The sequence below is a fragment of the Rissa tridactyla genome, chromosome 1, assembly GCF_028500815.1.
Source record: "Rissa tridactyla isolate bRisTri1 chromosome 1, bRisTri1.patW.cur.20221130, whole genome shotgun sequence".
NCBI classification, from domain to species: Eukaryota; Metazoa; Chordata; class Aves; order Charadriiformes; family Laridae; genus Rissa; species Rissa tridactyla.
In genome coordinates, this window is record NC_071466.1 from 84,139,285 (window position 1) to 84,166,926 (window position 27,642).

Here is a 27,642-nt window from a genome sequence, read left to right on the forward strand (position 1 = left end):
TGGTTTAGGCCACGGAGAATGGGAATGCTGGCAAGCCGAACTATTCACTTCTAACTCACCAACGTAAACCACTTATTATTCAGCTGCTGATTGATTAAAACATTCAGTCTGGGACATACTCTTGTTCTTTTTGGATTTGATTTTTTGATGGAGAAAGTTCCTTAGTGGAAAAAAACCCTAATTTCTTTGCAGAAGTTAAGATTTAATTGAAAACCCAGTATTCAGTTTAAAAATTACTTTGCTAGGATGTTTTGACCATCGCTAAAACTGTCTGTAGAGGTGAACTATGCAACACTGTGGTTTACCTGGCCATGAATTATCCCATTGCTAGAGCATGATTAAACATATGTTCAAGATCATGCTCCTCAAAGGAAAGGTTTGCTTAAGGCAGGAAAAGTGAAGTGGTTCTCCAGTAGAATCATAGAATCATAGAATTGCCTAGGTTGGAAGGGACCTTTCAGATCACCTACTCCAAACCATCAACCTAACTCTGACAAAACCATCACTAAACCATATTGCTAAGCACTATATCTACACATCTTTTAAATACCTCCAGGGATGGTGACTCAACTGCTTCCCTGGGCAGCCTGTTCCAATTCTTAATAACCTTTTAAGTGTAAAAAATTTTCCTAATATCCAGTCTAAACCTCCCCTGGTGCAACTTGAGGCTGTTTCCTCTTGTCCTATCACCTGTTCCTTGGGAGAAGAGACCGACTCCCACGTCACTACAACCTCCTTTCAGGTAGTTGATAGAAGCATAGAATTGCCTAGGTGGGAAGGAAGGAAGGTTGGAATTCATGTGTTCAATGCAATTTATTTATTTTACATATACGAGCTAAAATTACTTTAGTGGAAAGCCATGACCTTTTTGTCTTTGTTCAGTTTTCTGACACTAGTTTGTACGTGAGCCTATTTCTAAGCAACGATCGAGCAAGACAAACACGTTAATGGAAAATGAATGGGGTATATATAGAATCGGCCGCAGGTTATTCAAGGACAGCTCTGGTAGCTATAACTAATTAGCCACCTACCTAACGAAACGCACATCTAGCTATACCTGCGTTTGGCGAGTGCTTTTTATTCGGCGAGAGCGTCACCTGAACCATACAGTACGCAACCGCCCAGGTAGCCAAACACCCCCCTCCTCGTCAAGATCTTCGGCTCGTCCCTCTCCCAACGGACGGAAGAGAAGCGGAGGCCCGAGCTCTGCCCTCTGCCTGAGGGAAAGCCCGGCCCAACCCCGCTTCAGAGGCAGGCCGACACCCCGCTGCCTGCCAAGGGGTGCACCTGGGCAAGGGGGGCTCGGAGAGGAGGAGGAGGAGGAGGAGGAGGAGGAAGAGGGCGTGGCTTACCGTCACCCCCCGGCCGTCGGTTAACGGCCGCCGGCTAACGGCCATCGCCGCCGCTACCGGTGCCCCGCGCCCCCCGCCTCGCTCCGCCCCTCCGCTCCGGGCGGGGGCGGGCCGGCCGCGCCGCTTATTTGACCGGGCGCCGTGGTCGCCGCGGTCTCTTTCGTGTCCCCCTGCCCCGTCCCCCGCCATCGCCGCCCCGGTCTCCGTCCCGCCATGCCGAACATCGTGCTCTTTAGCGGCAGCTCCCACCACGACCTGTCCCAGCGAGTGGCGGACCGGCTCGGGCTGGAGCTGGGCAAGGTGGTCACCAAGAAGTTCAGCAACCAGGAGACCAGGTAGGTGGGGTGGGGTGGAGCAGGGCGGGTAGGGGCAGCTCCCCCTCCCCACGCCCGGTCATGGATGTCCTCCCTTCCCCTCCCGCTGGTGGCAGAAGGGGCCTGGCGGGGCACAAGAGCCACAGCGGACCTGTTCCCGGTCGCTCGGGCTGTCCCCGGTAGGGAGCGATGCCCTGGGCAGCTCTGGCGCCCGAGAAGGGGGTGGCAACGTCCCCCTGAGCAGGTGAAGAGCATCCTCCTGTGGGGTGAGGGTGGAACTGTCCTGTCTGCAGCCTGAAGTTCATCTCACCCTTTGCAGATAGTTAATGAAATGGTTCAGCAGCTTTATCTCCCTGGAGATGAAATCGTCTTGATTTTATGAGTTATGGTATATTATACCGCTTTTGTAAGTAGGTCTATATGTGAGTGGATGTGAGAACAGGATGGTGAGGATGGATCAGATGCTTGAAAAAGAGCCTGTGTCAAATCACACTTTATTTTATGGTCTTTATTTTGTGTCAGCAGCCAGCTGTGTGTGTGTGACACCAGTCACAGTTCCTGCGTGGCTCCCCTCCTTAGCCCCAGACTCTTGGTCCTGCATGAGGATAATACAGTTGGTATGATGACCCTGGCCTACTACTGAAAGCGCAGGTGTGTTAGGTTCCTGGCCAGCCAAATGCAGAGGGTGACTCTGATAACAGTGCAAAAAATCCTGCGTGAAACCATCAGGATAGCTTGCTCACCTCCACTCTCTGAGAATGCACTTGCCAGGGCTTTTTCTACCAATATTGCCTCTCTTAGCTAGTTTCTCATCTTAGCTTCCTGACCCATGTGTTTTATTTACTCATTTTTAATGAAGAGTTTTAAATTGAGGTGACAGCTGTATGTATGATCATCCCATGAGCTGGTAAGACTGTGCAGATGCTTTTCTATATAGGTGTATGAAATATACACCTATATTTTCTATATAGGTGTATGAGCTCCCATGAGCTGTTTTTCTTTGTAGGTGTATGCCAGCTGGTTCCAAAACACAAGTTCCCAACTGCTGGCTATCCTCTGAGGTTATTGTATGTTTGTTTTTATCTGTTCTTGTTCTGAATCTCCTGAACAAGCGTGTTTTCATTGCTTCCTTTGAAAGATTACCATGGTGTATTCTAAAATTGCTCTCTCAAAGCTTGTCCTTCTATTCTATGTTTTTGCGTTCTCAGTTTAATTGCTTTTGTTCTAGTTATGCTCACTGGCATTACTATAAACCCTCTTCTATTGGTGTTTATTCTTCTATTGATTCCTGATTAAACGAAGGTTTAAATCTTCTCTCAAGTCTTTCCAGTCCTATACTCACTTTTTTGCTCTTTGATCTCTTTTCTGCATGATAAAACTTAATTTGTGTGTTTGGTTGCATGACTTTCTTGCTAACTTATGTCTATTTTTTAAAATGTTTATTCTCCGGAGACACTTACCTTTAGTTCTCCTCTTTGCTACATTTTAAGCAGAGGTTAATTGATTTGGATTTCACCCAAGGTAGAAACTTATCTCCAAATTTTGCATATTTATTTTATGAGGTAAGTTAATTCTAGGCTTCAGGATACAATAATTTCTACTCTATCATTCCACCTATTTTTCCAGGTGTGCAGTATTGGCCTCTGCCATTAAACAAGTAGGTAGTGGTGACTGCAGCATGTCAGTGGTTTGGCTAATCTAGCAGTGCCAGTTAATTTTCTTAGGCAAGTAGGGATGTATTGTGGTATAGATATGAGGTATGTATCTAATCTAAACGTTATTTCTGGCTGCTTCTGCTGTAACACTGTGAGTCTGGCATTGTCTTTTTTTTTTTCTTCCTTTCTTTTTTTCCCTGAACTTAAAATTCCTTAACACTATAAATCCTTAAGTGTTTGGTTCTGTTTTCCTTTTTATTACAACTTCATACTTTTGAGATTCTAAAGTGAAGTTCATGTTTCCCTTTCAGCAAGTGTAGTTTTTACCCACTATATAATGTTTTAAGTGGGTAATCTTTTCAATATCCTTAATGACTTATTTTAGGATGTTGGCCTTCCAGTTTTGTAGACTGATGTTCTTAAAAAAAATCAGCAGTAGTAATAAGAAAATTCCTCAATAATGTATTTGAAATTAAACTACAGCTAAAGTTAAGATGTTTATGCTGTAGTGGTCCGTTCCTGAGGCACCTGGATTTTCAGTCTGTCTGCATAGCAAAGTTTCTTTCTATATACAGATAATCCAGCACAGCCTTTTTTTTTCCCCCTTCTTTTTGTTGCTTTTTTAAATTTATAAACAAAATTACAAAATACATTTTCAATATTGCAGAATACTAGAATCCGAGTGCTAAAATGCTCAAAGAACCTTAAACCTTCCCAGTGGCATTCGGGCAAACCCCTGTGCAAACAGATAAGCCTGGGCCTGACGGTCAACGAACTCTTGCTTTGTCAGATCTGTTAAGTTAGCAAGTTGCAGAGAAGATTCACCTTTTGTTAAAAAGTCTGTTTTTCTGTTTGCTGTAGTTTCTTAAACTTCAATGTAAATTACATGTAAGTCAATAAATGCATGCAGCCCCAGGCTTAAATCCTTGCCAGAGGGTCCTAGGTGGCAAGCCTTTACTTGAGAACTGCAGTTAGTCTGCCTTGCAGAATATAGTGGAGGGAAGAGTCATTAAACATTTTGCATTATATTTCAACTCAGACAGGCTTTAGGTCTCAGTCCCAATCCTTAGCACATGTAAGTGGGTTTGAGGAACTAAAGCTGTACCCTGAGGTTAGCCAGGGATACGACCATGACTGGTGGTCCGGCACTGTGGCTAAATGGGCAGGTACACTCCCAACTCCAGGACCTTTAAAAGGGGAAAGGCTTCTTTTCTTAATTTATGCTGATACTAGCATATCTAGCAATATCTCAGTTCTCTGGATACTGGCATTCAGTATTCTTGCAGGTCTGTAACTGAGAAACGTAATGTGTGTGCTAGAAAAGAGAGGGAAATTGCTGGTAGACTCAACCACTGCTCCATTTTTTTTTGCTCCTTCCATCTCAATTGTATGGAAATGTTTTCCTTCAGCTGACTACCAAAGTCAAGCAACCCAACCTAAAGCAGTGAGAGAGCTCCTCGATAATACCTGGTTGTAGAAGATAACTCTGTTTAGTATTCAAAGCTTGTGTGTCAATTAAGTGCCAGCCACAGTGTTGCGGTAGGAGCTTGGGTGGCACCACCTTCTCACTTATCTGGCAAAATGTCAGGGCTGCAGTGGGGGCTCAGTTGGTTTATCATCTTCAAACCCAACAAGCAACCGTCATCAGCAGAGTTTGGCAGGCTGGAGGAAGAGGAAAGGAATTGAAGTCCTTAAACAGGCATGGCTGTTGCAGCCTCAGCATTGTGAAACTCTGTTTGACAGACATGTAGCAGAAGCATACATATGTTAAATGCTCTGAAGTTTTTCACAAAATTGTCTCCAAATACATTGAGGTGGCATTTAATTATAGTTGATACACAATTAAATCCCAGTGCAGGTACTTTTGGTGAGTCAGCTGACAAAAAAAAAAAATCATTGAATATACATCACTTAACTAAATATATTTTCTCACAATATATGGTATGTTTGCTTCTCTAAAGACTATTTATTTTAACTCTGTCCCTGAAATACTTGTTACTCTCAAAATGGAGAAACTGGAGTCATAGATGACATCCTCTTACACACATCTCTCCCAGAGAAAGTAGTTAGTGCTCCTGCCCATTTCCGTGAGCTTCTTTGCTTCTTCACTGGCTGAAGTGAATCTTCTTGCAGATATTCTCGACTGACCCATGAGGAAGGACTTAACTGAAAGGACTTGGACTGAAATTTAATCTGGGAAGATAGGAAAAAAAATAGCTGATATTTCCGTGGAAAATTCTTACAAGGATGGATGTGAGTCTGTATTTCACACGAAGTAGGGTAATGAAAACCATTTGTTCTATGAAGTAAATAAGTGAAAAAAATCAGGATCAAACCTGGAAACTTTCATATCATTGCTAAATACCAGGGATGCGCAATTCAGCACTGGACTGTAACATTTCTCTCCCACCTTCCCTTCAGCGTCCTCCAGCTCTTCTACTGCAGTTGTCTCATCTGAGACATGACCTTGCTACATCTCCTGTACCCTGGTTCCTTTGGGCTCAGCTGCTGTGGGGGCCATGAGCTGTATCACCCTCACTGGAGTAAATGGTTATGGTGTTTGCAGACCCCTAATCGTGGAGTAAGAAAGCTCAGATGATAAGCTGGTGTTAAATCAGATGAAGGTGGTAGGGATTAGGGATGTGCTGGGATGTGAAGTGTCTCTTCATACCACTCAGCCACTGAGAGTGTGATTTGCAACCAGGGCTGTGCTCTGCCTGCATCAGCAGTGGTGGCTGTTCCCCTGGCTCCCTGCTTGCTTATGCTGTCATGAGAAAGGGGAGGCTGGAGAAACATTTTATCAGCTTGGTTGAGTTAGATAAAAATTGTTTCCAGATTGCATGTTGTGTAGGTTTTGTTTATATAGGGAATCGAAGATGCAGCAAATATGGCCATTTATCACATTGTTCATTGCTCTGAATCTTAAAAGGTCCAAAAATCATAGAACGGTTTAGGTTGGAAGGGACCTTAAAGACCATCTAGTTCCAATCCCCTCGCCATGAGCAGGGACACCTCCCACTAGATCAGGCTGCTCCATCCAGCCTGGCCTTGAACACTTCCAAGGATAGGGCATTGACAACTTCCTTGGGCAACTTGTTCCAGTGCCTCACCACCCTTAGAGTGAAAAATTTCTTCCTAATAACTAACCTAAATCTAGCCTCTTCCAGTTTGAAGCCATTACCCCTCATCCCATCATTATGTGTCCTTGTAAAAAGTCCCTCTTGTAGGCGCCCTTCAAAGTTTTTAGTTTGAGACTTCCACTTTATTGACCTTGCTGTATACAGTGCGCATCTTTAACTAGATGCTAAATGCTTGAAATTTAAAAACAAAAAATGACCCATATAAATAATGGCTGACAATCCCACATGTCAGCTGTAGTGTTTGGCACTCAGCCTTTGAAGATTCTTTGCACATGCTTAGGCTTGTTAGACCTTTGTTTCTAAATTTCTGAGGGTTCCTTTTGGACTGCATGTGGCTCAACCCAGAGCTGCTCAAGTGAAGGTGGTTTTTCTCTTGCTGTGACAGGTTGTGTGCCAGAGTGGAGGTGAAGAAGATATTTCCCGTCTTGTGGTACTCACCATGCCAGTGCCCACCATTAGGACAAGGCAGTTGTCCATGAAGATCTAGGTGGGGGTTGGTCTTGGAGCTGTTAATCAAAGTGGAAGAGCCTGGAGTTGAGGGAAGATCATGAGTGCCAGGAGTTATGGGATACCTATAGACTTAAACCCAACTCTGGCATTTTTATTGTTGCTTTGGGCTTTTCTGGTACCTACTCTGTTATATAACATCATGGCAGTCAAAATATTTGCCCAGTTAAGTTGGAGGTCTTGCATTAAAAGACTTTATGCTGTAAAATGCGTTCCCAAAGGTAAGAGGTCAAACACACCTCTCTGTGTAGTGCTTTCCATTGGTTGGCTTTCAATGAATTGCAAATTCAGCATGTGGATTTTTTTTGTCACTTCCGAGATATTGATTCTTTTTGCACACTGTATGAGGACTCTAACCTTTAAATTTTGGCCTCTTCTCTGGTTATTAAAAGTGCCTGAAGAACATATCTACTTTATTGGCACGTAAATTGCCTGAGAAATCTTACTTATTGTAAGCATGGCTGGAAACTTAATCTGTTGTAATTATTTAAAAAGGTACTTAGAGCCATTTTAAGTGCATGATTTGAACAGGATCCTGGTTACAGGTTTACATTATTTACCGTTTTAGTCTGGCTCTCCATACTTATTCCTCTGCTTCCCCACAACTGTTTTTTTTTAGTTAGGATGTATAAATTCAAAATTCCCATCGCTCTAAGTTCTGTTGGGAGTGTACTATAAATCTAGCTCAGAAGGAGCTCAGCCTCCTGTTACTTCTGATTTTGAGTTTTGCTTAATGGATGCTTCAGCCATTTAAATATGTTTGTAACAAGTGGGTTTTGAGCCTTATTCTTAATTCATGGTTATTAGTCTATCCAAATGTTTCTACTTATTAAATTGAACTCTCAAATCAGCCTTTGCAAGATGAAGGCAGATACCAACACTCAAACTTGTTTTTCTTCATGTCCTGAATTATGCCTATCTTTCCCAGCTAGAGCCTTGTGCTTGTGGATTCCAAGCAACCGTCTCAAATAGTTAATTACTTTTGTGGGGTATTAATTTCTATAATTTTTACTTTAAAACACAATTGTGTGATCACAGGGCTTTTAATGTACAGGTTCTGTTGACTCTTCTTGAACAAGAAGTTTATTTAAACTGAGTGTTACCAAATAGCCGAATTTGATTAAATTGCATAAAACAAACAGATCTTGTAATCTTGAGGCAAGAGCTTGTTCTTGTGTCCTTCCTCTGTGTCCTCGCTATTGAAATTGTTTAAACAGCCCCCCAAACAGTTAATTAGGTCATGATATAGGTGGTCTAAATTGAATTCAGTAGTACTGTTAATAAGATAACTGTCACAAAGTTTGACTGCTGTTAGCTTAATGTTGTCCAATAGATATTGGCAATACAATGCTTCAGGTATCTGATACTAGAGTTTATAGTCTCTTACTGTTTGCCTGTTTATAATGGAATGTGTAAAACACACAAACCAAAGAAGGCAAAAAAAAAAGTCCCAAACAAAAAACCCCAAACTACCGACACCCCCCCAAAACCAACAAAAATAAAAACACACACAAAAAAAACCCTAATGTGGTTAGTCCAGGCTATGTCTGATGGTATAGTTGCAACACAACGACTGGTTGTCTTTTACTGTGCAGCTTGATGAAGGTAAAATAGGCAGCTGTGTGTCTGTTGGTTGAGTCTACATAATACCTCTTAATAGCAATCTATAAGAAGGCAAACAACAGATACTGATCTGTTGCACAGCTGTCTCCAGTTGACTGGGAGAAGATCTTTGTGCAAGAATCACATTATGCTATTCTCTGGCACCTTTAACTGGGTTACTCCTGAGTGCTATGCAAGTATTAATTTAAGCTTGATTTATTTTAGTCTTCCCATAACTTATGTGTCCACTAGAAGAGGTATTTCTATACACTATACATTCACATTTCTGTGTGCCAAATAAGTATGTCATTCATTCTGGCCTGAAAAGTGTAACCAAAAGTTCAAATGCTCCAAGAGAGAAAGTAGCAGCATTTTTGTTTTCTAAGTTGTTTACAAGATGAAAAAGTTATTGCTAGCCCAAGGTCATTGAAAATATAGCAGTTAATGGCAATGGAAGAAGCAACACTTCAGGTCCATTGTGTTAACCAGATCTATATTTTATATCAAAGTATATTCCCTGATCTTCTGAAACCTATTATTTGTTAGCAGAGTGCTTAGAAAGTACTGTTTTTCTAAAGGAGCAAAACAACTCCGAGTGTTATAATTCAGTGTTCTTTGTGTATACGATGAACATTAAGATCATCTATTTTTGTCATTCAGCAGTTTTTTTCCTGTTACATAATGTATCTATGAAAGATGTGGTTACATTTTTTTTTCCCCAAGTAATAAATTCTTATTCTGCCCCCCTTGTCACTCCAATAACATTCTCCCCTGAAAATTGACAGAGTTTTCTTCTCAGTCTTTTTCTACTTTCTTTGTTGTAATGGCTCCTAGGTTAATTTTCAGAACTGTAGTGTAACTCCACAGTATTGGGTTTAAAGAGGTGCCATAGGGCTTTTGCAGGTGGTGGTGGTGGTGTTTGAACCTATTCCAAAGATGTGGTATGCAACAACACTTGTTATTAAGCAGGTCTGTGTAAGTGCCACGTCAAGGGGCAATTATCTTTTTTCAGAGCCCTCATAATAACAATATAACAAATAACAATCTATAATGATGACTGAGGCTGCATCCATATAGTAGTGGGTAGATGCTTTACTCAAAGCTGGATTTCTGTGTTCAGAAGCAATGACAGGTTTCTTGCTTGCTTTATTTGGTTTTATTTATTCTTCTGGGAAGTGGAACTCTGGTTTTGGTAGTTTTTTAACTTAACTTATAGTTAAGTCTGACTAGTTCCTCCAATTATGGAATATGCTTAGTGTCTTGCTGAACTTAAGTTATTTTGACCCAAACTCTTATCTCCAAACAGGAAAACAAACTAAAAATATTTTGATCAAAACAGTTTTCTCTGAACAGCGCTATTCTGTGGATCAAAAATTTTGGTCAGGGAAGTAACAGTTTTATGAACAAAAAATTGTGTCTTTGTGCCATGATGAAAGCCTCCAAAAGGCTTCCTGGATTAACACTGACGTACCTGCAGATTGTGCTGTCCCTGACCACCTCTGTCCTTATGGAGGTGCTGGTGTTTGCTAGCTGGTTTGCTCTCTTTTGACCTTAAGAAATCCTGCTACTAGCATTCTTGGGTAAAAAATGCTTTCAGTTAGGGAGAAAAATTAAGACAGGATCTTTTTTTATAGCTTGTTTGGGACCGCAGAGGAGTCAAATAGGGGAGCTGAGAGCATGGACTCAACTATCTCAATGGTAATAAATTAAATGTTTGCATATCATTAAGATGTTTTTAAGCAGTAAATTCCTTTCTGTGTTTTGTAGCTACAGAAAGCTAATGAGTCTTACACAGCAGCCTGAAAGCTGATAAACAAAAGTTGTTTGGGCTGTGTTTCGCTAGAACAAGCCTCAGCGTTGAAGGACCCATCAGAGAAAATATTCTACCCACATCTGGGCCATTTGGATGGTTTCCTGCTGGAAGCTTTTTCTTATTTGTATCTTGGGTAAAGATGCAACCTTTTAAATAAGGGCCCAGGATATTTTAGCATTTAATAATTAAGACTAACTTAGTAGAGCATGGGTTTGAAAGGTCTGATCTCCTCATTATTTAGGAACGCCTCATTATTTCTTGTACGTTGTGCATGGATTCTGAGAAAAATGAAGGTTAGTCTACTGCTTTTATGTGTGAGTTTTGGAGTAACAGGTGTGAAAAGTTAGTGTGGTTTAACAGTAGATTTCTCTTGCTTGGGTCTAGAATTGAAAAAGAATCCACATTCAACTAATTTAATTTAATTTCCCTGTTTATTTATAAGCTCTATTTAATTCTTGAATTCTGTGGTGTGAGCAGTGATCAGTGCCAGAATTTGCCTTGAAATCCGTAGAAGAATAAAATAAGTCTTAGATACTATGATACGCAACCAAAGTATGTAAGCAGAGTTACACCAAACAACTCATGCAATGTGCAAGTTGTTGACGTGTGGTGAGCTGTTGATGAGCAGCTCTCTTAGCTTTTCTCTAAGATTTTATTTTTTTAAGGAAATACTTTACTTGGACATAAGTGTAAATTAATCTTAAAAAAATGGTGTAGATTTTAACCAGATGTCTGCTTTTGGGGTGTGGTTTGATACTTGTCTCTTCTAAAATGCAGTAGTTTCTCAAATTTAGTAACAATTATCATAGAAAAATAATTGTTCTTTCTAAGGAAGTATTTTGATGCAGGTAGTATTTAATGTTCTGAAGTTGTCTCTGTTGTTTCTGTACATAACATCTAAGTTATTCTTTAAATGGTCATCTTGGGAGATTGCAAGGACACAGAATACATAGACTAAACCACAAAAAGCAGTATCAACTTTAATAACAATGTCAGCTGCATCAGCGCTATAGCCATAATTATGTGTTGGTTGGTGCTAACCTTACAAAGACCATATTTAGGCTGAAGTAAATTTTAGACTGGCTTACATTGAAATAGGCTTTGCATCAAGAGGACAGTTATCCAAATTGCTGTAAAAAAATCTTAGTCTAAATGGGGATAAACCTATGGAAGTTTGTTAAAACAAAACTGGTTTTTGTATTCTTTAATAATGCTTTTCCAGTAATTCAAGTGTTTAAATGGTCATCTCCTGCTCTTTCAGTGTAGAGATTGGTGAAAGTGTGAGAGGAGAAGATGTGTATATCATCCAGAGTGGCTGTGGTGAAATAAACGACAACTTAATGGAACTGCTCATCATGATCAATGCTTGCAAGATTGCATCATCCTCCAGAGTGACTGCCGTAATTCCATGTTTTCCATACGCCAGGCAAGATAAGAAAGACAAGGTAGGTAAGAACTGTGTAATTATGGAAGGCTTTTTTTTCAGCTTGGTCACTTGAAATTTTTGGAGATGAAAATTATTTTCATAAACATCTAAGTGATTTGAAAGATTTGCACTTTTTTTTTATCCTTTCTTGGTAAAAAGTTCAGTTATATCATCTATAGGTGAATGAAGTGAGACAAGAAATTATTTTTTGCTTGTCAAAACATAATTGACATGCCTTCAATTTGAAAAAGAAGGTACATCCTGTGTGTGGTATATTGCTGAGTACTCTGCTAGCAAATCTCACCTTATGGGACTGTTTTCCTGCTTTTTATAGCTGCTTTTTTTTAAAACTCTATATATGAAGTGAGTACCCCCTTTTAAACATTTTAATTGCATGTAATTAAATCCTAAATTTGAAATGAAGTAACCATTATGTAGGTGGGTTTTACCCTATACGGTTAAACAGAGAGACAAATGGAAGAGACTGAGTAAATCTGCAATGCATAACCTTAATTAATAAAAGCATTATTTTATGCTGCAAGACATTTAAAAAAAAAAAAAAGGTTTTATATCTGTAATTATTAATATTCATGCAGACCAAAAATTGTATGGAAACCCCATAAATACTCTTCTGATCTTCGGGACCTTTTCTTGAATTTGATAACTGATAAATATACCAGTTCAGCCAAGTTGATAACACAGTAACAAACTCTTTGTGACAAATGAGTTTGATTTTTAAAAAAATGGAACTAAACTTTCCTGGCTTTACTATATATATATATATATATATATATCAAAACCCTCTATTATATTATGTGAATGTTACTTTTACCTAAACTCACTTGAAAAAAACTAACAAGAATAAATGTGAATTTGGCTTTTAAGATTGGATTGCAATGGTTGTCTTTTTGGAAAATTGCCCCTCTCTGATACTTCTCATAAATGGACTGCCCTCCCCCCTTTCACTTTGGGCATCAAGAAAACCGTCCTGAAAGGCTTCTATTGTTCTTTACGTTCTTTAATATAAAACATAGCAGAACTGAGAAGTAATGCAGCAGCTAAAAAATAATAGCAGATATTACAAAATATGTAATGCTCAGCCTGTTATGTCTGAGAACAGAACTAAATACAAAAAGTTATTTTCTAGTACAGTCATTCTTTAAGTGCAAGCTCTCTAACACCATACTAATATTATGAAGACCTACTGTTATACTTGCAAAAACGGAACTCGGGAGTTAAATATTAGCTCCCTATCCTTTGCCTACATCTTTTGGAACTTCATTTTTGTGTCTTTTGTACTGAATAATGCTCTCCTGCAATCAGGAAAGCTGAAAGACTTCTTTTTATCAAAAGAGCTTGAAAGGGGAGTGATAAACATTGTATTGAAAGGGAAGGAAAGCATCTCACTAGGTTTTGATGCCCAAATTCATATTGGAATACTCTGCTGGACCATCCTGTAAGGTTTTGGTGTGAGAAAAGCATGAGTATGGTGCCAAGTTTTCCATGCATCTAGGTTATGCCTTGTCAAGGGTACCCAAAACCCATGTGGCAGACTTCCAAGAGACACTTAAAACCCACAGTGTGGTGGCCTATCATGCCACCCAGGAGCATGTTGTGTTTTGGAAATGCCATCTGAAGATGGATAGCCTAAGAAAGTGGTTTAGATTAATAGATTTTGAGCATTGTTCCAGACTGTTCTCTGGGTGGCACTGAGTTCTCCTACAATTCTAGGCAAGCCATTTCTTTTTTTTTCTTTCTCTCTTTTTTTTTTTTTTTTTTTTAAACCTCAGTTTTGCAATTGAGAAAATGTTTGCCATCTTTGGAAATTAACCTTGGTAGTTGACCTCCATGTTGCAAAATAAGCTATAATATAGCTGTCAACATCGGGCAGCTTATTGACGGGGAGATCTTTCTTCCCACTGTTGGATTGCATCACATCACTTGGTCTTTGACCCATGTGGAGTGCACGAGCTTTGTGCTGTCTGAAGTGTCACCAAAGTGCCAGCCATTTTCTTCCTATGATTGTACACAGATTTTCCTTGCTCTGGTGAAAGAAACTGCTGTAGTTTTCTTGACTATGAACTGAAGCAGTATAATCTTCACTAGCTAGATGCTCTTTTCCAGTTTGAATTTAAGTTATTGACTTTAATCCATAAAGAGCTAAATAGACTGAGTTCTCACTGCTTGAAATAACCCTTTATTCTTCATGCTTCTGTTGCAGTTATGATTGCTGAGAACAATGAAAGTGCTCTTCATTTATTTATTTAAGGAAACCACCTTGCAATAAAAAAATCATATTCTGAACAAGGCCTGTGTAGGTAATCTACTCTGGAAATTCTAGCATTAAACCTGGACTAGCCTTACATGAGAAACAGATGTTTAAAAAAACAAAAAAGGCCTGCTGAGAATAGTAGAAAAGTTGTTAAATTAATTTAGTCGCAGTCAAGCTCTGCCGTAAACTAGAATACTTCTGATACACAAACTAGCTAATTTAAAATTAGCTCAGGTGTATTTGTGCTTTGGCCACTGCTGCATTTATGCATCCTCTAATTATACTAACTTTCCAAGAAGTGGGCAGGACACATTCATATAGGATGCTGGAGAGATGCCTTTGAGATAAGTTAGAAGTAGAGTGACAGGTGAGTTTGGTGTTTTACAGCTCATGTAACTTTGTTTTTTTGATTTGTAGAAGGGGTCCGTGGAGCGTTGGGTAGGTATCCTTTTTTTTTTTAATCTAACGCTATGCATTTCCATTAATATGGCCTTAAATGGTGAAACTTACTGGGTTACATTATGTATAACTGGGAATGTTTTCAGTTTCACTTCTTGATTTCAGTTGTGTTTCACCTAGGCCGTGACAGTATTCCTGTGGAATAATTTGCTACTAGAAAACTCATAGCTTTCAGTTAAAAATTAATATGGACATTCAAGATAATGGCTGTCAACTTCTGAAGTTTCAAAGCGTATCTCACTTTTGAAACGATAAATTTAGGTGATACATTAGTGAACATTCAGTATCCATACAGTTTACAACTGGCTTTCTTGGAAGTGAAAGTTCCAGTTATAAATCTTTGGAATTTCTTGGATTTTTTTTTGTGCAGTATGCATGTGATGCATTGTTTAGCAAGGCCATATAATAAGATGCTTAAAGACAACTGAGCTTTAATCTTGATGGATAGCTTATACTTTCAGCTATGTGTCCTTTGCATAATTACTCTTGTAAGGTTTTTTATATTAGCTTTTTGGATTCCCCCCTGCCACTGGTAACTTTAAGAATTGTGAATAAATTTGTAATGCATCACAAAGGAAGAAATCTTTTATATAAAGTGTTACACTTAAGCAGGGAATTTGCTTAGGAACTAAAACCATAGTGATTTCTTTTTTTTCAATTTAGTTTCTGTACATAATGTAATGTTGCGTTTCACACTAATAATTCTGAAACTAATCTCAAATTCTGTCAAAGAATGGAACAATGAATACTGTGGATTTCTTTCTGTTCTTGCCTCTCTGATCAGAAGCAAACCTTACAAACTCCAAGATAAAGACAATCTTGAGTTCTCATCTACCTTTGTCATCCAAGTTTCTGAATAATGAGGCCAGGTTATCTGAGGTTCCCATGAATATACTCTCTTTGATTTTTCAAATAATCTTCCATTTGGATCATATTGTAGCACAAAACTTTATTTTCTATGCAAGCAATCAAATCTTAAATACTTTTGAACATGTCATGTGTGTTTTCTTTAATGCACAATTTTGTGTAAAGGAAACTGTCAGATAGCTTCAAACTTCGTTTGTCTTAATCTCCTATTAGCCCGTTCTTGAGAAACAGGTATTGGTGTCTGGCTATCTTTCCTTCCAAGACCCTCTGTTCACCAACACGTAGGCAATCTGTGATGTGTGCATGTCTGCTAAAACAAGTTACCTAGTGGTAAAACCTGCAAGTTCTTCCTTCTGGGAAGGCAGACTGCAAGGCCAGCAGCTGAAAGAAGTACCAACTGGTAACGTATACATTAGTATTTGATGCAGGAAAGTATTTTGGGTTGGTTGGTGTTTTTCTTGTGATGGTGATACTCATGGTATTGATACATGAGACAAGCTAAGTGGTATGCACATTGAACAGAAATGGAAAAAAATAAAAGCAAAATTCAGTATGCTGGATGGAGTGGAAATAGCAAACCATGTTCTGGGAAGAATGTAATCTGCCTTTAGCAGCTAGCCTGAACTACTTATTTGTTTCTGCCAGAAGGGGTGGTCCTGGTTTGCCATCTTCTTTTCCCTTCTCTTTCATTTAGCTGCCTCATCTGGCTGCTGTGTGTTCAGACAAGTCCCGGTGTGCAGCACAAGGGAATTGACGGAAGTGTATAGCCTGGGAAGAAGGGATGGGACAAGCAGCGGAGCCAGCCTCTGGTTTCAGTATCACCTGTTAGTCCAGCTTACTGCAGCATCAAACCAGATCTTTGCAAAGAGCTGATAAGAGAACATTGTGGTAGAGTCAAAAGAGTAGTTTTGTTTTATTAGATGTTGCCAAAGGTTTGAGAATTGAAGCCCAGCTTAAAACTGTCAGTTTGTACTGCAGAGATGAGCTGAAGTGATCAGGAATTTGAATGGCATTAACCAAAAGTTTACTATTAATAATAGAAATATACAGAAAGCTTTGGCCAACTCGGACCTTACAGAACTGGCCTTAAATGAGGAGCAGCATAGTCCTCAGTAATCGGAAAATCATCTGTGCTGAAGTGCTAATGATAGCAAATTCTTATGGAAGTTATATGCTTTTGAATTGCAGAGATCTAGGGAAGTGATAGCTGTTGCATATATCTTCTGTGTATCTTATACAGACCAAACTGTTTCATAGAACATCACCACTAAAACCAAGAGGGATGGTTTTCAAAATGAAGAATTTATGTAATGACGTTGATAAACTTGATCCAGCCATAAGAAAAACTGCAATATCTCAGTTTCTTTTCTGGAAGTATGCTAACAATATGCAGGTTAAAACAGAGGAATGCCAAATTTCCACCTATATTAGTGAAAGTTTTGAGAAGAACACTGGCTCCTTGATATGACACAGACAGAAAAGCATCCAGGTTAAAGTGGCAGTGCTTCAGCTTATTTTAGGTTATGCCCTTAAGCACCAGGAAGGAGAGCAGAGATACTCTGTAATTGTGCGTATGGAGGTGGAGGCAGTGGGGTTTCCTAGGAGGCTAAATGAGGCTGTTTGATAAAAAACTGTGCAGGAGAGAATGCTGTGCCAGCAAAAGTCTCTCTGACGGAATGGAATCTCTGAATTGAAGTTCTGCCTTCATGCTAATGTTATTGCCAGCTATTAGCCTTATTTAAAGATTCACAAAAAGAAAACAGGAGGTTTTGTTTAGTATTTCTGTTACAGAGAAAGCTGTCTAGGGTGACATAGCTTTTTTTTCAGGCGTTAAAAAAATCTGAAAAAACTTTGGCATTGCTCAAGGTACCTTCCAGTCACTATTTTCCATCTTCTCTTTTTTTATATTGCTGTTTGTTCTGCATCCTTGTCACTTTTAAAAAGCTCTTGACATTGGCGTTAACTTTTCTAATTAGATAATTAGATAATTAGATTTTTACTCTTCTTTTGTTCTCTATGCTTCTGGTTTTTTTGTTTGTTTTTTTTTTCCCCAGCCCCTCTGTCCCTTTTGGGAATTCTAGACTCTTAATTGCACCCAACAATTAAGCCTGAATTAGCAAAAAAGAATAAATAAATAGGCCAGGGTAGAAGATCCCTGCCAACATGGATCTGTTATAAGCTATACTGTATCATGAAGATATGCTTGATCATAACTTTGTTTTTCAAAAGTCAGGTTCACTCTGCCTTTAATCTGTGTTTTTGGCAATGTTTTTTAGAACAGGATAGCTGCTTGAGAGTTGGATGTTAATGTAGGGTAGTGGCTTAGAGAAATGGAGATTGTCTGTCTTTCAGTTAGCTTTTCTATAGCAGAAAGTTTTAAATAGAAGAACTGGAAAATTATATCCCAATTTTATCTGCTTGTCAGTTAGCCTAATTACCACAATGCATGATGAGGCAGACTGTGCAAACTGATTTAGATATTCCTAAATGTTTTGCTGAGTTTCAAAACCCTAGTAGCAAGATTAGCTATTGACAGGCTAGTTTGGCTAAAGTTCCGGAGCTCTTTGTATCTAGATTCCAAATATTCTAAAGGAAAAAATCAAGAGAAGTAGCTAATTTTCTGACTCCTTGCATCTAGTTGAAATCTTCTTAAAATTTAAACACTTGTGCTTCATTCCTCAGAGTCGTGCTCCAATCTCTGCAAAACTTGTTGCCAACATGTTGTCAGTTGCAGGGGCTGACCACATCATCACCATGGACTTGCATGCTTCTCAGATCCAGGTAACTATCAGTTTTTACTAACTGTGACTAGGGACTTTACTGAACTGAAAGGCTAATATTCTGTGGGTTTTTTTCTCATTGTTTTGAAAGGCTATGTACAGAAGTGTAATAATTCTCAGGGTTCAGAGAAAGTCTCACTACCTGTTTCTAATTAAATTATCTTTTTGAAAGAGACTGGCATTGATTTTATGGGGTGATTTTGACTTTGAACACTTGTGCATTGGAGTCTTCTGTGGAATTTGCCCAGTCTAGTGTAAGAACACCCAGAATATCAAATATACTGGTTTGCGGCAAGTTCTTTTAATCTTGGCCAGGTCAGAGATTATAGTATTGCCCTAGGTGGAGTTTTGTTGTTACAGCCAAGGGGACAATATTCTCTTAAGAGAAGTGGAGATGGGGGCTGGCAACCCTTAGCTGGCTTACTGCTGAATCCAGCAAATCACAAAACTCTTTACTCAGAGCAGTCATAATTCGTCATTTTCATGTATACCTCTTTACAAGATACCTTGTTTTTTCTAGAAAATACCTTCTATTCCGTTTCTGGTATGCTGTTTAATCGGAATTTCCTATTACGCTAGATGACTGTCATGCAAATAGAAAGCAGTTTCATGTGTGGTCTAACACGGATTTCTTGTCATTACAAAAACAGAAAGATTCGATTTCTGTTGCTCAAGCAATACTAATCTGAATCTTCCCCATATTGAAATATTACTGTTAGTGTCAGACAGTTGAAATTTATGGAAGTTGAGTATTACTCACTGCATTATTTTTTTGAGAGCTTTTCATAAGCATGAATTTACTGGAGTGCCTGAAGGTGATCTCTTCTGAATTTTATATCATTTGAGAACAGACGTTTTTTATGTCACTACTCTTGGGTGAGATTTTTAGAGACCTTAACATTTGCCCAACTTCTGCTGCATTTGATATGAATATCAGAGGGCATAATTAGGCTAGTGTAAAATACTAATAAATTTCTACCATGTATGAAAAGCTTGATTCTTTCCTTGTGTCTTTGTTCCAGGCAACACATCAACATACATTGATGAAACTCTTTTTCTCTTTTGGATTAGGGTTTCTTTGACATTCCAGTAGATAACCTGTATGCAGAACCTGCAGTGCTGCAGTGGATTAAAGAGAACATTTTGGAGTGGAGAAACTGTATCATAGTCTCACCTGATGCAGGTGGTGCAAAAAGGTACTATACAAGCCTAAAACTGTTGTTTTTTCATATAATTAGTGGTTAATGAACTAGTTTGTCTAGTCTTCTTTTTTCCTCTGTGAATTGTGCAAGATATAGGGTATGACACTGATGAATCCAACTGCATTGTAAAAACAGAATAGTTCTTTCAGTGTTGTTCATGCTTGAAAACATCCAGGAGCTTTCTATACTCTAAAGGATATCTTTTTCTCTCTCCCTGGATATGGCCTCATTAGCTGAATCCCTCCGCAGGAGGGAAGAGATTTTTCCTGCTGCTTGCTTCTTTAGTCCAGTTGCTGCACCTCTTCCTGCTTCGCTCTGGAATTGCCTAAGTTTCCCTTCTCTGTCAAAGCATATGGCCTGTACCTGCTGGCATTTAGGTAAGAGCTTGCTTTAGTCGTGTTTCTTTTTTCTTTATGTTATTGCATTCCAGCTGTAAACCTGTTGACCCAAAGTTGTGCACTGTAAATACTGGAAAAAAGGGAGTGAAGTTTTGTTTTCAGTGGCAAAAGGTGAAAATAGAAAAGGTAGTTCATTGGAGTGTTTCTTCATTTGCTTTGCAGCATGTGATACTCGTTTAGCAGACTTATATTTGCTATCTATTGAGTATAAACTAATGTAAAAGCTCAGAAACACGCTGACTGGATAGGTGATAAAGCAAAGCATGCCGTTGAGGTGCTGCTACAAAATTCAATAGGAACAAAGACAAATGAAGTAAGAACCCTGTAAGCCCACAGCAATTTAAATGTTTGGAAGGTAGTATGGGGAAAAATGTGAAAGACTGTCATAATTTGATTTTAATTTAAGTCCTTGTGTCTGTTGTGAGTGTTCATGTTCCAATAATTAATAGGGAAATAAGACTGATTATAACTCAATAGTTGTTTCTGTGTAGATTAATCAAGTTAGAGATCTGAAGAATATAAACTATAGAAAGCATGCTAAAATTCAGATGACTCAGTCAATTAAATTTGCTTGTTCCTATCTAAATACTGTTGTTTTCACAGTTGGTTTTGGTTTGGGTTTTTTTTGTTTTTAAACAAAATACAGCCTTTGTTTAGCATTCAAGTCAGAAGACAGCATTTTCCCCCCCCCCCCCCCCCCCCAACAAATACTTGTATATGATAAAGTTGATCATGAGAGTTTATTTCTTGAGGACCACTATAGGTAGGTACAGCTTATTTTTGGTACCTTTCTGTTGTAATGCAACCAAGCAGTTGCAGTAGGAAAGATGTTGCTTTTCACAGGTTCTCCTTCACCTCCAGTAATATAATGTAAAGAAAATGGTTTGGCCTTTCCATTTAAAACGTGTAGACCTTAAAAATAATACTTGGGTTAATGAAAAGTGAGTAGAATGTGAGGAAAGTTTGTCTTACCAAACATGCTCTTGCACTTCTTTCAAATGTCTGACCTTTTTTTTTGCTTCTTATCACTGGCTTGTTTTTTTCCCAGCTTATTAATTTTTGTGACTGAAATAAGGCATGCAAATTCTATTCATATCTTAACGCCTCTGAGGTATTGAGACTCGCTATGAAATGATACTATTGTTCACAAAAAATGCCAAAACATTTGGGGTTTTTGTTTATCAACCAGCTGTTGAAATGCAGTAACTAACAAATCCTTCATATCTAAGTGGTAAAGAAACAAAACTGTATTCTCTATTAACTGTGCATTTAATAACCTTGTTAACAACATTCTAAACATATTCTAAAAGACAGACTACAAGATTGAACCAGCATAGGAAAGATGTTTGTTCCTGTGTCTTTATACCTACCAGCTCTGGTATATATATATAAAAAAACCAAACAAACCCAAACCTGAAAAAAGCAATCAGAAGTCTGTAACAAATTAAGCTTGTTATTGGAGGTTTGTCTGGCCACCAGAGGTCACTCTGAATAGTTTTAAAAGATCTTTGTCAAGCAGATGTATTGCTAAGGGAATTGCTAATGAAGTAAGCTACTTGATGACTAGTCAAGTACTGCTAAAGAATTATTAATCACTATTAACTTGTTTGGTTTTTTCCATTGGTTTGTTTTCACATTCCTGCAGTGGTATTATCAGTTAGGATGTTAAAGTGCGTGCTGCTGTAGGCTTAGAATTGAGGCTACCTCTACTTTAAATTATCTAGTGTGACTAGGTATTGCAGCAGCTTAATAAAAGCTTGTGAATTGCTGAAATTTTTTCAAGGCCAAGCACTTAATTACAGGGGAAAAAAAAAAAGTTAATTCAATTAAAAAAAACCACCCCTGTTTCTGGAGTATAGCTTAAGACTCTCTGGTTGTATCTATTAGCAGTGAATTAAGCTTGTTTCTGACCTGTCTCATTACTAGCAAAAGTTTGTGCTGCAGTAATTTGAAAGTAATGAAACATAAACCTGTGTTTTATGAAAAATACATGTGCATGCCTCTGTTCTTTTAAAATAGTGTTCTAAATGTGTTGTGTTTCGTCCTGTAACAGGGTTACTTCAATTGCTGACAGACTGAATGTGGAATTTGCTCTCATTCATAAGGAGAGAAAGAAGGCAAATGAAGTGGACAGAATGGTCTTGGTTGGTGACGTGAAAGACAGAGTAGCAATTCTTGTTGATGATATGGCTGACACATGTGGCACAATATGTCATGCAGCAGACAAGTAAGTATTATTATGAACTGGCCCTCTGTCTTCCTGTGCTGTAACCTGCAGATAGCTGATGAATGCAGTTGCTGTGTCCTGTGTGCTTATAACCCAACCTGACCTCTGTAGCATGAAGTCACTCTGATCTTTGAGTCACAGTCCCGTGATCAAACTGTGTCCTTCTTTAGAATGTGGAATTGAGCAAATATTTGCAGAGATATATTATCAGTATTTAGAAAGAGGAAAGAATAAATAAAAAGTCATATAACTTGGAAGGGACTTGGACCATCTAGTGTATTTTTCAGTTCCAAGGCAGAATGACAGTTAGAAAATCATTCTCCTCTTAAACCTCATCGTTGGAGCCTTTCCACTGTCCTTAGACAATATTTCACAAAGCTTTACTAGATTTAATATTGGAAAGTATTTTCTCCCTGGTGTTTCAATGTGTGTTTAATATTAATCTCTAACGTACATTTTTAGTCTAAAATTACTTGTCCTTTTCATCTGTGAAGGTAAGAATAAGTTTTCCTGTCTTTTGTCAGGAAGTTAGTTGAAGAGTGTTCTCACTCCCCCCTAGACTAAGTAACTTCAGTTTGTTCAGTTCTTCCGCATGGTTTCTAGACTTCTGCTCTGTTGTTCATGCCCTCCAGGTTCTTTCCAGTTGGTCCACTTCTTGAAGTGGAGCACGTGAATGTAGACCCACTCTCTTAACTGAGGCCTTAGCAGTGCTAAGTAGAAAGGATTACTTTATGTTTTTGCAGCTGGCTTTATGCTGATATATTTCAGGGTAGCAGTATGTTGGTTGGTTCTTTTTTGCCACAGAAGTTGGTGTTGTTGACTGCACTAAACTTGGTAATGTCTGTAGCCTTTTAAAAAACCTGCTGATTCCTCAAAGGATTAATTCTTCCTATGGCTGTATCTTCACAACTCAAGATGTACGGCAGTAACTCTAGCTTCCAAATCATGTTGACAAATTGAAGAAATGAACTGAAATTCATTAAGAACAAATTTGAGGTATTACAGTTAAGTAATACTGAAGTGCTCCATTCATATCCAAATATGTGCTACCAACTCTGGCTAAGGAGGTCAAGGGCTGCAATCTAAACTTGGATTTAAAACTTGAGGTTTAAAATCTTCCATTTGAAGATCTTGTATTTTGGTATTGTTCATAGCAAAGCCCACCCCCATATGACTGTAAATAGCGCACACTGAAAGCAGGAAGGAACTGCTGAGGAGCAAGACAGGGGAATATTTTAAATTGATGTTGCTGAACATTTACTGTAGCATTGCTACTCTTGGATGTAAACCTTTCTAAAGCTACTATGTCTCAGTTAAGAGCATTTTGAATTTATATTCCTGTCCAATATATTTGTAGACACTATGAGAGTATCAAATACTCTTGTATCCAAAAAGGGTCCATGTGGTACTTCCTGTCTGACTCTATTTTGAATCACAGAATCATTTAGGTTGGAAAAGACCTTTAAGATCATCAAGTCCGACTCTTAACCTAACACTGCCAAGTCCAACACTAAACCATGTCCTGAAGTGCCACACCTACACATCTTTTAAATACTCCCAGGGATGGTGACTCAAACACTTTCCTGGGCATTCTGTTCCCTTGCTTGACAACCTTTTTGGTGAAGAACTTTTTCCTAATATCTGATCTAAACTTCCCTGGCACAATTTGAGGCTGTTTCTTCCCGTCCTATTGCTTGTTACTTGGGAGAAGAGAACAGCCTCCAACTCGCTATTTACCTACAGTAGATTTCTATAAAGGAAAGTCTAAAACCATCAGAAACCATCAATGTTTCTGCAGTGTTTATAAGAAAGATGCTTTTGCTGGAGTAATTCTGCCTTATATCCTCTTCTTGGTATGAAGTAGTGCTTTTCATTAATGCCAAATCTAGGTGAGATGTACTTTGTGCTTAATTAGACTTGCACACCAAAATACTTTAGGCCTCTTATCTCAGCAACCTAGATGGATATCAAGCAGATGAACTAAGAAATGTGTTTCCAGATATAGCAGATCGACTTGTTTAAGTACAAACTTAAGTACACGCTCCCCCTGTGCGTTCTCCTTGTAGGCTGCAGCTACTAAATATAATGCTGAGAATGACCGGAAAACTTTGATTCTGTTAAGTCATTCAAAATGAGATGTTGTTTCTGTGGTTTTTGTCTTTTTTTCCTATCTTACTGTGCTTATGCTATGATTTGATAAAACACCACTCTTCAGGGCCTCCCTTTGTAAGACTAGAAAAGTGTCTAGGACATAGCTGAGTGTCAAAAACAAATTAAGAGATTCAGACTCATTCACAAGGTGTTCTAGTTCTTTGCTTTATACTTTTTTTTTTTTCCCTCCTATGCTGCATCATTTCACTGCGTGCTTGGATCAGCAGCGTGTCTTCCCCCAACCTTGCAGTAAGCTAGGCTTTAAATCATTAACATTTCTTCTTCCTCAGAAACTCTTTCTGAGCAAAAGTGTTTGAATTTCAAATGAAAATAAAGGTGGACAATAATGGAGGCACAATAGACTTGTGAATACTGCCATCCAACCTACTTCATTTTTGCCTCATTTAGAGAGCATGTACTGGAATTCAATTGTATGTTGTGCTGATGTGGTCAAAAGTGCAGCATTTTAGATTAGTATCGCTGCTACCGAGAAGAACATTTTTATTTCATTAGCAGTTATTTGTTACTTTTTTGTGAGACTTATTCATATAACCTGAAAGAGTTCTGGATTATTTTGTAGATATTTGTATCTTTCTTTAGCTTCCAGGAGGAATTTATGTGTAAAATGTATTTTAGAGATTTCTACCTGGCTCCGTCTATAGCCATGTATGCAAACATGCATCACAGCATACTTTTCCTTTGTTTTCTACAGGTTAATATCTGCTGGAGCTACTAAAGTTTATGCCATTCTTACTCATGGCATCTTTTCTGGTCCTGCTATTTCTCGGATTAATAATGCACAGTTTGAGGCTGTTGTGGTAACTAATACAATCCCCCAAGAAGAGAAAATGAAACACTGCCCAAAAATCCAGGTACAGTGACGGGTTTGTGTCATCTGTTTAAACTCTGGATTTGTATTTTACTGTTCACTGATGCTAGAATTTGTGCCTTGAGAAGAAAATAATGTTCTTGTGCAGCTTTGTTGTTTGCAGAACATCTTGCTAAAACATGTCAAAGGAGATTCAGGTAGCACAATATGTTGCAAGATGTTTGGTATTTGCAACAGATTTGAGTATGCCTGACTGAAAGTGGCAAACTTAAAACTGGGGTGTTTTTTTAATCAATATTAATCATACAATATCAAACAATATCTTAAGTTAGTTATCTTGTTGTGGATGCCACAGAAACCTTAGGTGACGACTTCTTTTTTTTTTTTTTTTTGAAAATACACTAATGAAAATGCTCAAGATAACAATGTTGACATAATAATGACTTTTTTTTTTTAAAAAAACCAAACTGAGAATACAAAGCTGACTTACATCAGTAGCTTTTACATGAGATTGTTCTGGGAAGTCATGTGTCCCTTTTGGAGTTTCCTGCTGTGTAGAGGAAGTTATAAAAGATATTTTTTTTGTAATGCAACATTGAATTTTAAAAAGCTTAAAATGTATTTGGTATTTATTGAAACAAGTCAAACACTTAAAAGGTGTGCTTCCCTTAAACTGTATTTGTGTCAAGTAGACACTGCCATCTGATGGTTAGAATAATTTCTTTTTGACAGCATGCCCCGTGCCAGAATTCTTCAGCAGTATGCCTGTGCAGCAATCTTATTCGATGCTTTCTTGTTGAATTTTTTGAGTTTGTACTTTGTATTAATGCAGTTCTTATATGTTAAGTACCTAATGCTTTAATGTTATTTTAATTCCTAGAAGGGGTAAGAAAGCACAATCATAAATTGAATGTTTGTATATGTGTTTATAAACTGTATAGTTGATCGTTCTTGGTATCCCATAAAAATTATCTTCTTCATTTTTTTTTTTCTTTCAGTTTATTGACATTTCCATGATCCTGGCTGAGGCAATTCGAAGAACACACAATGGTGAATCTGTGTCTTACCTGTTCAGTCACGTCCCCTTGTAACTGCGGGAGGTTACATTGCATCTTGGCAATGGTCCCTTCAGCTAGCACTGTTGTTTTTAACAATGCATCTCAACCACAAGAAATTAGTGTCTTTGTACAAGTCCAGAACTTGTATGTTTAATTACTATATTTGTCTTGTAATTACCATTTGTTCTTTGTAAATGGGCAATAAATCTCTGTCTGGCAGAAAATTTATGAATTCCCTTGAGAGTCTGGAAGTCTTGTGTTGTGTAACTTCTCTTTTCTGTACCCATCCTCACTTTCTGCTAAACTGCTGCTTCGGATCCATTTTTCTTTACAGAACTACTAACTGTCTGTTCATAGAATTTAATGTGATGTATGCATATAAGATCACTTTCTGTGTTAAGCTAAATGCCGCAAGCTCGGGTATCTTGTTATCTATTAATTGGTCAGGCAAGCAGCGGTTGTCTTTTGTTTTGTTATGTTTAACTACCCTGAATAGTGAGCCCTAACAGAATGTAAACTTCATGTTAATTTTGAGGAACTGTTGACACATCCACAGTATTAATTGTGTTCTATGCACTTCGTGTTCTTTTTTTTCCACAAGATATATGTGGCTGCTGTTTTCTTTTGTAAAGCTCTCATTACATTAAATCGTTTGCTTAACATCTATTGTGTGCAGTTATTGTCTTCAGTTGTAAAATTAATGTTTCAGTATTCCCGGGATGATTCATTTCATGTGTTTCAACAATAAGGAACAATCTTTAATCACAAGAATTTTGGTTTAAATTTAATTTTCACTTTTGATATTGCTCGATTGTGATTATATGAATCATTTCATAGCAGTTTTCCTGTTAATATTGTAATGCTTCACTATGCAAATTCCAAAGAGCAAATTTAAACACATGTATTTATACAAGTTGGTCTCTACCCACAGTTACTTGATTTTAGAAGTATCTGAAAATAGTTTTTGGTGTGTGGTAGTTTTTGGGGTTTTTTTATTTTTAAAACTGCAGAGTCAATAGAGCTTCACGTTTCTATTTCAAAGTATTGCAGTACTTTACTGTACAGCCAGAGAACTATGGTAGACTAATTAGTCTTGAATACTTTAACATTAGAGAATTAAAATCAATTACAAAAACAGGTTTGGGGGTGTGGTGTGTGCATGTGGAAATCCCCAAATCTAACATTGTAATTTTAGGTCTTTGAATCCTTCTGTGGAGTGTTTTCAGTCTTCCGGCTAGAAAGGAAAACTTTGTGTGTATTCAGGTAATGTTCCTGCACTTAGATCATGGGGAAAACTCAATTTTTGACCTGAAATTGCAGTTGTTAATTACAAAAACATTTGCCATGCTTGATAGATGCTGCTTTACTATGGAGCTACATAAAAAATAGCCTTATTTCATCCTACCTTGCTTATTCTGGCATATATATATATATATATATATTGAAACAATGCTGTATTATAAAATGGATTTCTTCATTCCATTTAAGACAGTCCTCAGACAGACTATTCTTTCGGTTTCTCTGAGAATAAATCTATTTTGTCTTTACAAATTTTCCAGTAATTTTCTATTTATTCTGTGTGTTCCTTTT

General features: G+C 38.1%; 1 protein-coding gene and 1 long non-coding RNA gene across 3 annotated transcripts in view; one reads left to right on the top strand and one right to left on the bottom strand.

Moving 5' to 3' along the window:
* LOC128904578 (uncharacterized) overlaps window positions 1-1,532 on the bottom strand; it is a 36,467-nt gene extending 34,935 nt beyond the window's left edge. The window contains exon 1 of the long non-coding RNA XR_008464547.1: window positions 1,353-1,532. This is a non-coding gene — a long non-coding RNA (uncharacterized LOC128904578). The remainder of the gene's footprint in view (window positions 1-1,352) is intronic.
* PRPS2 (phosphoribosyl pyrophosphate synthetase 2) lies at window positions 1,499-26,288 on the top strand. 2 transcript variants are annotated; one of them, XM_054189112.1, is made up of 8 exons: window positions 1,499-1,687; window positions 11,645-11,828; window positions 14,499-14,519; window positions 18,090-18,188; window positions 19,259-19,383; window positions 21,841-22,014; window positions 24,878-25,037; window positions 25,993-26,288. In XM_054189112.1, exons 1-8 carry the CDS (start codon window positions 1,566-1,568, stop codon window positions 26,083-26,085), a joined length of 978 nt encoding a protein of 325 aa, XP_054045087.1. In that variant the 5' UTR covers window positions 1,499-1,565; the 3' UTR covers window positions 26,086-26,288. The 2 variants fall into 2 exon arrangements, with proteins under 2 accessions (XP_054045087.1, XP_054045096.1); XM_054189121.1 differs by lacking the exon at window positions 14,499-14,519.
* The last annotated feature ends 1,354 nt before the right edge of the window (window positions 26,289-27,642 follow it).

Coding starts and splice junctions, on each gene's coding strand:
- PRPS2 (XM_054189112.1), top strand. CDS start 1,566: ATGCCGAACATCGTGCTCTTTAGCGGCAGCTCCCACCACGACCTGTCC. Junction 14,520..18,089: donor AGGGGTCCGTGGAGCGTTGG/GTAGGTATCCTT, acceptor TTCATTCCTCAG/AGTCGTGCTCCAATCTCTGC. Junction 25,038..25,992: donor AACACTGCCCAAAAATCCAG/GTACAGTGACGG, acceptor TTTTTCTTTCAG/TTTATTGACATTTCCATGAT.